We start from the raw sequence: 14,049 nt of genomic DNA on the forward strand, positions 1-14,049 counted from the left end.
ATTGTAGGTACAAGTACAATAGAATGTATAAGAACAGATGGTGTAGGGAGAGCAACACTGACAGATGAAGCACCATATCCCTTTGGTTTGACATTTTCTGGCAGCAGCATATATTGGTCAGATTGGATTATGTGAGTTTTATATTAGATGTTGGCTAACAAATCTTGTAACCTTGTTTGTTTTCTTACAAGAATCTTTTCTAACTGTACGTTTTCCTCAACCAGTCCTTTATATTTCAACTTCAAAGCAAAACCATGTAAGAATATTGTAGGCTAATACTTCTTGCTTAAAACAGAAAAGCCTTCAAAGTTCAAAGTTCCTTTTGGGTTAAATTGAAAGGGTTTTTGTTCACCCCTCAATGAAAGTTGCATAATGAGAGACACATATATGCCATTAACTATTGAATGAAGCTTATAAATTCAGAGGGTAGTTGAGCTAGACATTTAACATTTTGTGTATATATATATGACCTATGGTCTGATGTCTCCATCTGGCATACATCAGCTGTCCTTGACCTCCTTTCATGGTTCAGTAACTTACTTTATTCACCATAAAGTTTATATGACTAGGTCAGTTTTTCATGAACTTGAAAAATAGGTTGATAAAATCATTTATATGTGTAATGCCCATATAACATAGATTCCCCCGACTTTGGCCACATTTGTATTGCATAGTTCATTGATGATTTAACCGTATGTGGTCAATAGAATCATTATAAGGGGTACACATCAATATGACAGAGGTCACTTGACCTTTACCTTATGTTCATGATTCAATGATCAACATTTACTTTACTTGCTAAGGTCAGTTACTTGCAGAGAGTGATAGATCATCTTCATGTTTAGAATCATAGTTAATTTGACTTTGACCTCTTTTTCAAAGTTAAGTTTTCATGATTAGGTCCACAGGCACTTGTCTCTGAAAAAACCCTATATACTTTGTTATAGTAAAGTATATACATGTAGGTTATTTTTTTTCAGAGACAAGTGCCAGTGATTAGGTCAGTTTCTCAGCTGCTATAAGTAATTGATCAACTATATTGGGTCTAAACAATGAAAGTTAGGTGTACATATATATATTTATAATTATATCTTCATTGTTGTAACATTTTCAGTTTAATAGGGATAACTTGTCACTAAAAGAATGTCTTATCATTTCAGACTAAATGGTGTATCAAGTGTAAATCGTAATGGCCAAGTATCAGATGAATCTTTAAGTTTACCTATTGGAGGAAATGGTAAACTATATGGTATAACAGCAGTCAGAGCTCAATGTCCTAGAAGTAAGTTAGATATTTTAACGGATCCATTAAACCATCATAGTCAGATTTGAAATAAATATATCTTAGTCTAAATGTTGATTCTTCTCAATGTCCTAGAAGTAAGTTAGATATTTTAACTGATCCATTAAACCACCATAGTCAGATTTGAAATAAATATATCTTAGTCTAAATGTTGATTCTTAAGCCAAAGAACAGACAAAATATTACAACCTATTTGTTAATCAGCTAATATTAGACTCGAAAAACAAGTTAATAGTGTCCACTGTAAATAAAGGGCTTCTTTAAGTTATTTAAATTCTTAATTAATGCAAACTGAATAAATGTAGTGTGGTCAGTGTGTTTTTCTTTTCATTTGTAACTAATACTTAAACATATGTAAGAAAATTTATTTTTCAACATTGTTGTATTTACTACACATGGTTGAGGTCTGATGATGTGACTATTTGTTTTAACAGTAAACAATGCCTGTGCCAGGAATAATGGAGGCTGTACATTCCTTTGTTTACCCACCCCCAATGGTGGCAGAACCTGTACATGTCCTGATGATATAGATCCTGAGAGATGTAATCAAGTAGCTCTACTAAGAAAAAGATGAACGTGAGTTTAGGGTTTTTAAAGGCTCATATTCATATTGTTTTAATTTTCGAGGGGTTAGATTTGAAGAATCTAGAAAAACAACATATACAAAATTCTGAATCAATAAAAAGAATTTGAAGCTCAAAGGCACTGGCAATAACTAGAAAATAATAATAATTGATACTTTTTGAATTTTTTTTTTTTAATATAACCTAAATACTAATTGAAATTAGGTGCAAATTTCAAATCCTTAGGCTTGATGGTAAAGGAGTAATTTTAAGACTCTTTTGTACTTTATTCAAGTATATAAATAACTGCTGAATCAATGCCTCCTAAATTTTGTGCTGATAGAGTTCCCTTAAGTGGATACCAGATGGTATGCAGGGTTGTCAGATTAAAAAAAAAAACTAAATACTGCTAAATTGACAACAACACTTAAGTAAACTGCGACTTTTATTGCTGTATTTTATTCAAGTATATAGAGGACTTGTTATAGCATATAATTTCAGACATTATAAAACATAATTATAACTGTTGCCAAATATTGATCACCTTTGTTCTTTACAGGTAAATCATCCGACTGCATAGAGACCATGATAAAAAATCAATAGAAGACAAAATTGTGAAACCAAAGATGTGTATTGCTAGCAATAGTAGTTATATGCAAAACAAATCATTTTCATAAAGAGTTTCTAGGTATTATCTACATATTAAATAATATTATATTGAGTTTAATCTTTTGTCATTCTCATAGCTTTTGAGTGAAAAACTGTTTACATTTTCAGACTTTTGGCAAACCAATACCCATTCCTTTGTTTACAGTTTAAATGAAACAAAGAGAACAAAACATACCAAATGAAAATTTTAACATCATGGAAAATTTCAATTGATTTGAGATTAAGATATTTTATAAATCAAGTCTATATATAAAGTTCAGAAAAAGTTGTTGGTGTGTTTCTTTTTTTAATTTCATTTATACTTTTTTGTAGATAATATGTTCTAAGGTTGTACAATATGATGTTTTTAACAAGATCTGATGTACATATTGTATAATTTGTATTAAAATACTCCATATATATATGTATGTATGTATGTATGTATAAATTTAGTGCCAAAATATAGTCCCTATCAAGAATTATGACTGTGAACAAATTTTAGATCTCGTTGAAGAAGTTACTTTTTATTTTATTTGTTTTCTTTTACATGTAACTATATAAAACAGATATTATTATCACCTATATACAAATCCATCTATTTTTAGTCTGTAAAGAAGGACTGGTATCTGCTTGCTATTTAATTTGATATTCTAAGTTTTTTATATACAATGTTAAATGTGTGCTATGTATGAATATTTGTTAATCTTTAAATATGTTACTCCTGTTTCTTTCACAACAAAACATTGTCCTGCAACACTAAAGTAAACATATACAATTAACAAATAAAAGGTTTAGCATCATCAGCTAGACTTTTCACACTAAAAAAATACTTATACATCTGCAGTGTAAATATAATCAGCCAATCTCATACAATTTATTATTGATATTTTATACTCAGATATTCAGGTTACAAAATGATGTCTATTAGAATAGCCATATTCATCAAGAAAACAATTTTACCAATTGCGTTATACAAGTACTGGTGGTATTTTATAAATGATGAATTCCACATAGTTCTTTACTCTGATTTGCTCAGTAGCACCCAGGAAAAGTTTTATCATGATGTAAAGAATTTACAAAATCTCTTTTCTTGAGATACTGATAGTCGAATTCAAAATTTGTATTTGAATACAGAAAAGATGCAAGCCAGAAAGAAAATAAATAACAAGGAAATCATATAGGATTGAATTCCTTTACAAAATCTCAGTTACTCAATAAATATTCAAAATGTCAGATTTAATTGTAGGTATTCATTTTTTGGTGAAATCCAAGTTGGAAATGTTCTCTTGTCACTGAAACTCAACATTTTTAAATGTCCAAATCCGGTTTCTATGTTAGTGTCAGTATGATTTTATATAAATTTTGTAATTTTTTACATTGTATTTGCCAAAGAATACTCAAAACATGGTGTTCAGCATGTTTTATACTGCTCAAACAGACTCATTTTATACATATAACAAGCACACCTCCAGGATTTAAGGCTTAGGAGGGGGAATCTTAAAAATTATGCTTAGCCTAGTAAGGCAACATTTTTAAAAACAAATCCATGCAAATCAAACAATATTTTTCTGATTTTAAAGAGGTTTGCATCAGATGTGCAATGAATCCGCCCTAGTATAATTAGTATTTTGACCTTGTAATGGGAGAGTAGTAGTATTTGTATTTAATAGGTAGAATTCTGTAGTTATAATCCATGTTCTCAAAAACATTTCAATAGTACCAATTAGGTATTATAAGTAATACTATGAAGTTTAGGCTGTTATTAAAATATTGTACTGCATCCTGATAAAATTGTAATGCTCAATAAAAATGTTACATCTCTTTCAATATTTGTTTTTCATTATCCATTACTTTTTGGTCAATACCATCTAGATCAAAGATAGATACTGAACTGGTACTTGTCTTGATGTTTGAAGATTTGACCATGTAGGTGGTAGTGTTGTTCAGAGCACTGAGTGACTTATTAACATGTTTATGATCTACACAACTGAAGAAAATAGATTTATTGTTGTCAGTCTGTACTTTCATCTTTTTGTCTTACCTAGTTTCAGTTTTGCAGTTAAAAATTTGCTAAAATAGCAATAATTCACAAATGCATTCATTGTGTATATAGTAAAACACTGTTCAACAGTAACTATATTGCATGGTTGAACGGCATTGTATATAGTAAATTACTGTTCAACAGTAACTATATTGCATGGTTGAGTGACATTGTATATAGTACAACACTATACTGTGAATTTCTCACTGAGTATGCCAAATAGAACAAGAGGTTTTAAGGTATAAGGCCTAGATTAAGTCAAAATTATAGTACTAAAGGAGCTCCACCATTCAAATTCAGGATATCCGTATTGAGGACCTCCTGAAATATTTTATAATTTCTATTTCAGGTCCTCAAAAATACGAGTTCAGAAATCTTTAAATATTTATTGAGGTCCATAGTCATTTCAGGACCACCACAATTCGATTCAGGATATCCTACAATTGATTTCATGAAAACCATAATTCGATTTCTGACTATCCTAATCAATTTAAGATTGGAGTCTAATCAAGGAGATCCAAATATAGCCACATTCATCCAATGAATGATTTGTTAGTTTAACTATTTGATGTAACATGTTCCTTTCACAATCCCTTATTCGTTTCCCTAACTGGTAGCTGAGACATAGTTGTATTAAATGTCTCTTCTGGTAGTAACGTATGTATTGAATGTGTTTTAAACGCATTTCAGCAGTGTTGTGGGTATGTTTTCCCTCAACAATATATGGTGTTTTCTGTGTGTATTGAAATAATCAATCCCTGGTTGGAAAAATTAATATGCATATAATGACGTCTCAGCTGTAATACCAGTGCTATGAATTCTGCATTTTTCCACCTGCCTACTGTGGGTATGGCCCAAGTGGAGGGTGTTGTTTTTGTTGCCAGTATATTTTTTTCATTGTTTATTTCATATGAAACTTCAAACTAAAATGGTTTCCCCTTTTATCACATTTTCTACTGTCAAAACAAATCCAAATTACTTTGCAATTAATTTTAGTTTCCATTTTTAATAATCAAGACAAATCTTGGGTTAATCTGTATCATGGTTCACTATCATTCAAAATTGTCAATTAGTTAGCGTTTGAACGACGTTGATACCACGATACACTTTGCTTAAATAATGCTGGTCCTAAATGTTATTGACAGTCATGTACGATTTGGTAGCTTTTAATTGCATTATTGGTCATAAAACCTTTAGGACCAATCTTTGATACGTATTTTTTAAACCCGAAAATCAACGTAGGATAGAGAAACTTAAAGCGAGTTTACCCCTTCCCCCCAAAAAAACCCAACATACTACATGAATAAAGTTGGTTTTTTTTATCTTACACCGATCTGTTTGTGTTGTTCCTTAGTCAATCTGACATCCAGTGAAGCATCTGTAGACTAAAATGGTAGTAATATTAGTAATCCACTTAGATGCGGGTCCAGGATTTTGAAAAAGAGGGGGGCCAAAACTAGGCAAGACGAAATTGATAAAGAAATATAGATTGTATAGGAGGCCTTCTATGTAGTATTCTTTAAGTTTAGGAAAAAGGATAAGGTGTTTCAATTAATGACACAAAATCACTTCATGCATGCACATGAAACTGAGAAAAAGGCAAAGGAACAGCGCTACCAAAATATGTGCGGCAATATTGTGTTCTTGATACAAAGGAATTAGTTCTATTTATTCAAAGCATTTAAAATGATGTACACATGGATAAGTCTAATGCCGTACGCACTGAAGATTCTTACAATTTTTCTCCTATCCATATTATAGTTGCTACTAACTGGCCGAGAAAATTGTAGTTTCCATAATTTGCAGCTGACAACACTAACTTGTCTGCATGTCTGAAATCTAATTTACCAAAAATCTATACACATGATACCACATGATCTATATTATATTGCTTGTCCTAAATGGATAGATGTAATTTCCACATAATTGTTAATAGCAAAATTTCCAATATCTATACATAAAACGACCGTTTTACAAATCAGAAGCTTGAAAGACAGTGAATTATAATTCATTGATTTTCACTGGTAAATGCGTTCTTTTTACAAAGGAATTCTAAGTCAAAGTGTGACACCTGTATAAATTGAGTTGATAAAACATAAGGACGTGACAAGGATTTGAGATCTACATACGAAAGTTATTATTATTCTCCCACAAGAGCCCCTTTTAAGTGTAATGTGCGCACGTACATTATCGCATGCACAATATAAAAATGGATGGATTTCTTCTTTGTGTGTTTGTCTACCTGTGTGCAATTGGAATAGTTTTATGTAAAACAGGTAAATACAAATTTACATTTGTTCCAATAATGACTTAATTAACTGTTCTGATTATGAATAAATTGTCTTTTCTGTTATGTCTTTGAGATCGATTAAAACAAAACAATGAAGGTCAATTACAATTAAGTTATATTTGTAAATGATACACACTCGGAGGATACACAGAAGACATAGTAAACAGCTATTAAACACAATAAGGGAAAGAAAAATAATATTTCGCAGCATGATATGTACATACGGTTTTAATAAATCTAAGCGGTTTAAAGCTTAGATTGATCAGAGACATATATATACACTGGATTTCAAAATTGGTCTGGATTGATTTGTTTTTTCTGTTTAGATCCTTTGGGTATGTGGGTATGATAATCCTAGTTTCTGTTTATGCATTACTAGTTTCGAGTAAATTTAATGTAGTTTCCCCGAAAAGCATGCATTGTTCACATTAAAATCGGCATAATCTAGACGATTATTACACATGTAAATTCCACTAATACAGATTTTAACTGGGAATGTTTACAGTAAATCTCATCTTGGCTTAAACTGGTGAAATTTCATGTTGGCAGCATATATACGTCACACCAAACTTTGACATGTCTGAATAAAAATCTCTGAACCATAGAATGAGGTTTTTGTTATAAAGGTTTTTTTAAACATGCAGAGAGCGTGGAACTATTACTACATGTAGGTTCGGAGTTTATAACCCCATTACAACTGGACGGGGTGCGCACAGCCAAACACACGACCCTCCTTATCATGGAATTTACTCCAGAAAGTAGAAATCCATGGATATCGATATTTCTATACCCTTTATCATGTTTGGAATTTACATGTATTTATGATGGATAAATTATGAAGTTTCACGTTAGTATTAGCACATGTACATCATACAAACTACTTTAAGTCGCTGTTTTTATTAAAAATGTGTTATGTTAAACATATAGAAATAAGGAGATGTGGTACGATTGCCAATGAGATTATCCACCAAAGTTCAAACGAAGTGGATGTAAGCAATTATAGAATATTAGCGACGGTAATTTTTTGTTGATTCGCGACAAAATTGTATATAAATCTAAAACTAAACATCTTTATAAGAATGATGTGGTCAAGTTTGGCTGTGGGTTTTTGACAGTGATTTTTAAACCTGAAAATAAGCTAACGAAAAAGCTACCCCGAAAAGAAAGTGCAGGTCGCCATACGACCTTCAGCAAAGTTCAATTACAGATTCGGAGAAAAGGCGCGTATACTATTTTCTTAATTTGAATCTCATAAACGACTAAGAGATACATATGCATACTACACCGTTGTAATCCTTAAAACTTTATACAAAACAGATACACATATGAAGGTGTGCAGATATTCGAACATCGTCGTATGTGAAATGTTATGATATCCACGATCAACAAATCCCAAATGTCCTACGTTTAGTCATCCCATTCATTATTTATAAACAAAACACCAAGTTTAATGATTCATCTACTAGTATATCAAATGGGAACAAAATTTGATCAGTTGATTTTGTATATCTTTTACTATTAAATTGACATTACAATCAATAGAAATATTCACCATCGTGTTTTCATCTATAACCTGTTGTCGGAAGGTGCCTATATAAACCAATGAAAACCCATGTATCATGTTCCATGAGCAATGCCGGCCCTGGCATGGAAATGAGGAATACAGCTTGACATCCATCCATAACAGAAAAACATATACTTGAAACACAATAAAAGAAATAAAAATAAAAATAGAAATAACGATGATTTTTTCCTATAAACACCATTACCTGTTGCCTGGAAATAGATATTATAACAACTAACACACACAATAATAATATATGTGTGCTAAATCTTGGTTTACACTATTACATGCTGCCTGGCAACATATATTATAACAACTAACACACACAATAATAATATATGTGTGCTACATCTTGGTTTACACTATTACATGCTGCCTTGCAATAGATATTATAACAACTAAAAAACACCATAATAATATATGTGTGCTAAATCTTGGTTTACACTATTACATGCTGCCTTGCAATAGATATTATAACAACTAAAAAACACCATAATAATATATGTGTGCTACATCTTGGTTCACACTATTACATGCTGCCTTGCAATAGATATTATAACAACTAAAAAACACCATAATAATATATGTGTGCTAAATCTTGGTTTACACTATTACATGCTGCCTTGCAATAGATATTATAACAACTAAAAAACACCATAATAATATATGTGTGCTAAATCTTGGTTCACACTAGTACATGCTGCCTTGCAATAGATATTATAACAACTAAAAAACACCATAATAATATATGTGTGCTAAATCTTGGTTCACACTATTACATGCTGCCTTGCAATAGATATTATAACAACTAAAAAACACCATAATAATATATGTGTGCTAAATCTTGGTTTACACTATTACATGCTGCCTTGCAATAGATATTATAACAACTAAAAAACACCATAATAATATATGTGTGCTAAATCTTGGTTTACACTATTACATGCTGCCTTGCAATAGATATTATAACAACTAAAAAACACCATAATAATATATGTGTGCTAAATCTTGGTTCACAATATTACCTGTTGCCTGGCAATTGATATTATAACAACTAACAAACTAAATCTTGGTTCACACTATTACCTGTTGTCTGGCAATAAACATTATAACAACTAACACACACAATAATAATATATGTGTGCTAAATCTTGGTTTACACTATTACATGCTGCCTTGCAATAGATATTATAACAACTAAAAAACACCATAATAATATATGTGTGCTAAATCTTGGTTCACAATATTACCTGTTGCCTGGCAATTGATATTATAACAACTAACAAACTAAATCTTGGTTCACACTATTACCTGTTGTCTGGCAATAAACATTATAACAACTAACACACACAATAATAATATATGTGTGCTAAATCTTGGTTTACACTATTACCTGTTGCCTGGAAATAGACATTATAACAACTAAAAAACACCATAATATTATATGTGTGCTAAATCTTGGTTCACACTATTACATGCTGCCTGGCAACATATATTGTAACAACTAACACACACACTAATTATATATTTGTGCTAAATCTTGGTTCACACTATTACATGCTGCCTGGAAATAGATATGATAACAACTAAAAAACACCATAATAATATATGTGTGCTAAATCTTGGTTCACAATATTACCTGTTGCCTGGCAATTGATATTATAACAACTAAAAAACACCATAATCATATATATGTGCTAAATCTTGGTTTACACTATTATATGTTGCCTAGCAATAAACATTGTAACAACTTACACACACACTAATTATATATTTGTGCTAAATCTTGATTCACACTATTACATGTTGTCTGGCAATAGATATTATATCGACTACAAACACCATACATAGATTAGTGCTAACATTTGATGCTCTTTGCTCTTAGAAAAGTTTAGTTGCCATGAATGTCGATCAGATAAGCAGCCATTGTGTGCAGATGAATTTGGAGGAAGGGATAACAAATTCCTGAAACCTTGTAACATGTCGGACGAAAATATGACTGTTTCCTGCAGAAAAGAGGTTAACAAGGTTCAACCGTATAAGGGTATGATTCTTTAGTTTCAACAGAAAAGAGGTTAACAAGGTTCAACCGTATAAGGGTATGATTCTTTAGAGGTTAACAAGGTTCAACCGTATAAGGGTATGATTCTTTAGAGGTTAACAAGGTTCGACCGTATAAGGGTATGATTCTTTAGAGGTTAACAAGGTTCAACCGTATAAGGGTATGATTCTTTAGTTAACAACCGTATAAGGGTATGATTGTTTAGAGGTTAACAAGGTTCAACCGTATAAGGGTATGATTCTTTAGAGGTTAACAAGGTTCAACCGTATAAGGGTATGATTCTTTAGTTAACAACCGTATAAGGGTATGATTCTTTAGAGGTTAACAAGGTTCAACCGTATAAGGGTATGATTCTTTAGTTAACAAACGTATAAGGGTAAGATTCTTTAGTTAACAACCGTATAAGGGTATGATTCTTTAGTTAACAACCGTATAAGGGTATGATTCTTTAGTTAACAACCGTATAAGGGTATGATTCTTTAGTTAACAACCGTATAAGGGTATGATTCTTTAGTTTCAACAATATTAATAAAGACAAATAAAAAGAAAAAACAAAACAAAGAAAAAAACAATAAGAAGAAAATAGTTTTACTTGAATTAGGATGCAGTCTTATGCCTAGCAGTGACAATGTCAAAAGAATAATCAATGTTTGAGACATAGCTGACGACTCGAAGAAACCACAGTGACAATAAAAACAAAAACTCCTTCATTTCATTCCTACTCAGTATTGTTGAAATAAGTCAAATTACATTTAATTGTTACCACAGAAATAATGTGTATCAAGCCTGTAATAACTCAGTCTTCATCTTCAATGACTGTCAATCAATATTATGATTCAGCATCCGCATAACAATTAAGATAACTTAATCAAGATTGGAGAGAACAAATGACATTTAATTAACAATGGCAACAGCATTTTGTTTTAATAGGCTGAAAAAATAGGACTATATCAATAGTGTTTTCATAAACCGTGTTTATTCAGTCAATCATAAGAAAATTGAGAATGGAAACGAGGAATGTGTCAAGGAGACAACAACCCAACCAAAGAGCAGAAAACAGCCCAAGGCCAACGGTGGGTCTTCAACGCAGCGAGAAAATCCCGCACCTGGAGGTGGGCTTCAGCCGGTCCCTAAACAATAATGTATACTAGTTCAGCGAAAATGGACATCACACCAAACTGCGAAACTTATACAAATGAACCAAAATTAAAAAAACACATAAGACTAACAAAGGCCAGAGGTCTCCACTTGCACTATGTATTACATTGTTTACAAGTAATCTTATCGAAGCCAATTGAAGACCAATAAAAATAACATTTGAATCGTTATTACGGATTCAGTTCGTTTTTACGATTTTTTTGTCCCACGCGCAACGCGTTGCGGGGGACATAGAAATACCGGGCGTCTGTCCGTCCATCCTGGTCTTGTTAGCGCTCTCGCATGTACAATTCTTGCCAGATTTTTATGAAACTTATATCATAAGTTTGTATCAGCAATGTCTTGTACTAATTCGAAAATCAGTGCCGATCAATTATTTTTAAAAGAGTCATGCCCCTTGGAAATATTAATTATATGGAAATGTGCTTCGTTAGCGCTCTCGTTTGTACAATTTTTGCCACATTTTTATGAAACTTATATCATAGGTTTATATCAGCAATGTCTTAAACGAGTTCGAAAATTAGAGCCGATCAATTATTTTTAAAAGAGTTTTACCCCTTGGAAACATTAATTTTATTGAAAATTGCATCGTTAGCGGTCTCATGTGTACCATTCTTTCAAGCATTTTATGAAACATATATAATAGGTTTATATCAGCAATGTCTTAGACGAGTTTGAAAATCAGTGCTGATCAATTATTAAGTGTCATGCACCTTGGAAACATTAATTATATGGAAAATTGCATTGTTAGTGCTCTCATGTGTACAATTCTTGCCATAATTTTATAAAACTTATTATAGGTTTATATCAGCAATGTCTTTTGACGAGTTAGAAAATCAGTGCCGATCAATTATTAGCGCTCTCATGTGTACAATTCTTGCCAGAGACACTTTCGAAAATAAGTAATAAGTGCTGATCAAATATTTTTAACGAGTTATGCTTCTTGAAATATTAATTATAACGGAAATGACATTGCATTTGCTCTGACGCGTTCATTTCTCTAAGATATTTATAAAAAGATTTAAAGAACAAAAAAAAAGTGTTTTTTAGTTATTGCCCTTGTATCTTGGATAGATAAAATATGTGCAACGCGGGGGACATTGGAACTTTGTTCTTAAATTTAATCTGTAATTACGATTTTACTTCGTAGTTACCTTTTTTTTTTATTTGCAATGAAGATTTTTAATTTGTACTTTTTCAGGGACAATTATTATCCGAAGCTGTTACTATACTGAAGGATTCAGACCGAAAGAAGAATTAGATGTTTATGGTGCAACTTACTGGAATTGTTTTGATTACGGGTGTAATGGACAGCAATCAGTGAAATCTACATTTAGTTTGATAGGATTCATAATAACAATTTATAATATTTTGTGTTGAATTGCGATACCAACATATTTCATTGATGCAATGTTTTATTTTATGTTCAGTGGAGAGTATTACGCGAAAGCTTATTTTTTAAAGTTCATCGGGGAGTATAACGTGAAAGCTTGCTTATGATTATTTTCGTATATGTTGCTGCTATCAACTTTTATGTGCTGCTGCAAACTATAATGTGCTGCTGTAGACTATAATGTGCTACTGTAAACTATAGATGGTTTATGATATTTTGTTGCTGTCGCCAGGCCGAGTAAAGCTTGTTCAATATTATAGAGTTAGGAAAGTTGTTTATCATTCCAATGTTTTTTATACATTCAACATGTAGCATGAGGTGGCAATATTAAAAAAAATGTAAAAAATATAAGTTAATTTTATTAGTTCTATACATATACAACTGTCTACCTTATTATGATTAAATCAAAGAAAGTAATGTCTCTATCTTGCCATAGCTAGTATAGCTGTTAACACAACGTTTCTACTACATCCTTATTTAAGATAAAAAAAAAAAAAGATTTCAGAATCTTAAGTCCATCCTAAGAAGGACTGATTTTGTGTAAGATGCGGTCTTCATTTGAGTATATATCTTTCTGAAATTTTTACGGACGCCATTATGACGATTCACCGTTGAATATCTGTGTCACAGAAGACTACGGGTATGTTCCATTTATCTACAAGTGTTTACACCTGTGTAGGACCCCGACCAGTGCAGCAGGAACTGTTTACTCCTGTGTAGGACCCCGACCAGTGCAGCAGGAACTGTTTACACCTGTGTAGGACCCCGACCAGTGCAGCAGGAACTGTTTACATCTGTGGTGGACACAGGTTTAAGTTGGGTTCGTATTGCTTAATTTTCAGGTTTCTGTTATTTTTTTGTTTCGTCGTTTTCTTTTATCCATGGTATTGTCTGTCTTTTTCACGGATTTTGCCATACTTTTTTATATGCAAAAAAATGGATTTTTATAGCAAACGTTCTTTCTTTATATGCCTGTCCCAAGTCAGTAGCCTGTAATTCAGTGGTTGTCGTTGGTTCATATTTGTCA

The 14,049-nt window shown here is 31.7% G+C and overlaps 1 protein-coding gene and 1 long non-coding RNA gene across 2 annotated transcripts in view; both read left to right on the forward strand.

Moving 5' to 3' along the window:
• LOC127737333 (nidogen-2-like) overlaps nt 1-4,341 on the forward strand; it is a 60,705-nt gene extending 56,364 nt beyond the window's left edge. Inside the window, exons 23-26 of the mRNA XM_052247935.1 lie at nt 8-131; nt 1,161-1,282; nt 1,738-1,879; nt 2,426-4,341. Of these exons, the coding sequence (XP_052103895.1) occupies nt 8-131; nt 1,161-1,282; nt 1,738-1,877 (386 nt within the window). The 3' untranslated portion in view covers nt 1,878-1,879; nt 2,426-4,341. The remainder of the gene's footprint in view (nt 1-7; nt 132-1,160; nt 1,283-1,737; nt 1,880-2,425) is intronic.
• A 2,198-nt stretch (nt 4,342-6,539) lies between these two features.
• LOC127737360 (uncharacterized) lies at nt 6,540-13,426 on the forward strand. The gene is made up of 3 exons (XR_007999437.1): nt 6,540-6,831; nt 10,295-10,453; nt 12,831-13,426. It is a non-coding gene; the product is annotated as an uncharacterized LOC127737360 (long non-coding RNA).
• The last annotated feature ends 623 nt before the right edge of the window (nt 13,427-14,049 follow it).

Source organism: Mytilus californianus, unplaced genomic scaffold (genome assembly GCF_021869535.1).
Source record: "Mytilus californianus isolate M0D057914Y unplaced genomic scaffold, xbMytCali1.0.p SCAF_4, whole genome shotgun sequence".
NCBI classification, from domain to species: domain Eukaryota; kingdom Metazoa; phylum Mollusca; class Bivalvia; order Mytilida; family Mytilidae; genus Mytilus; species Mytilus californianus.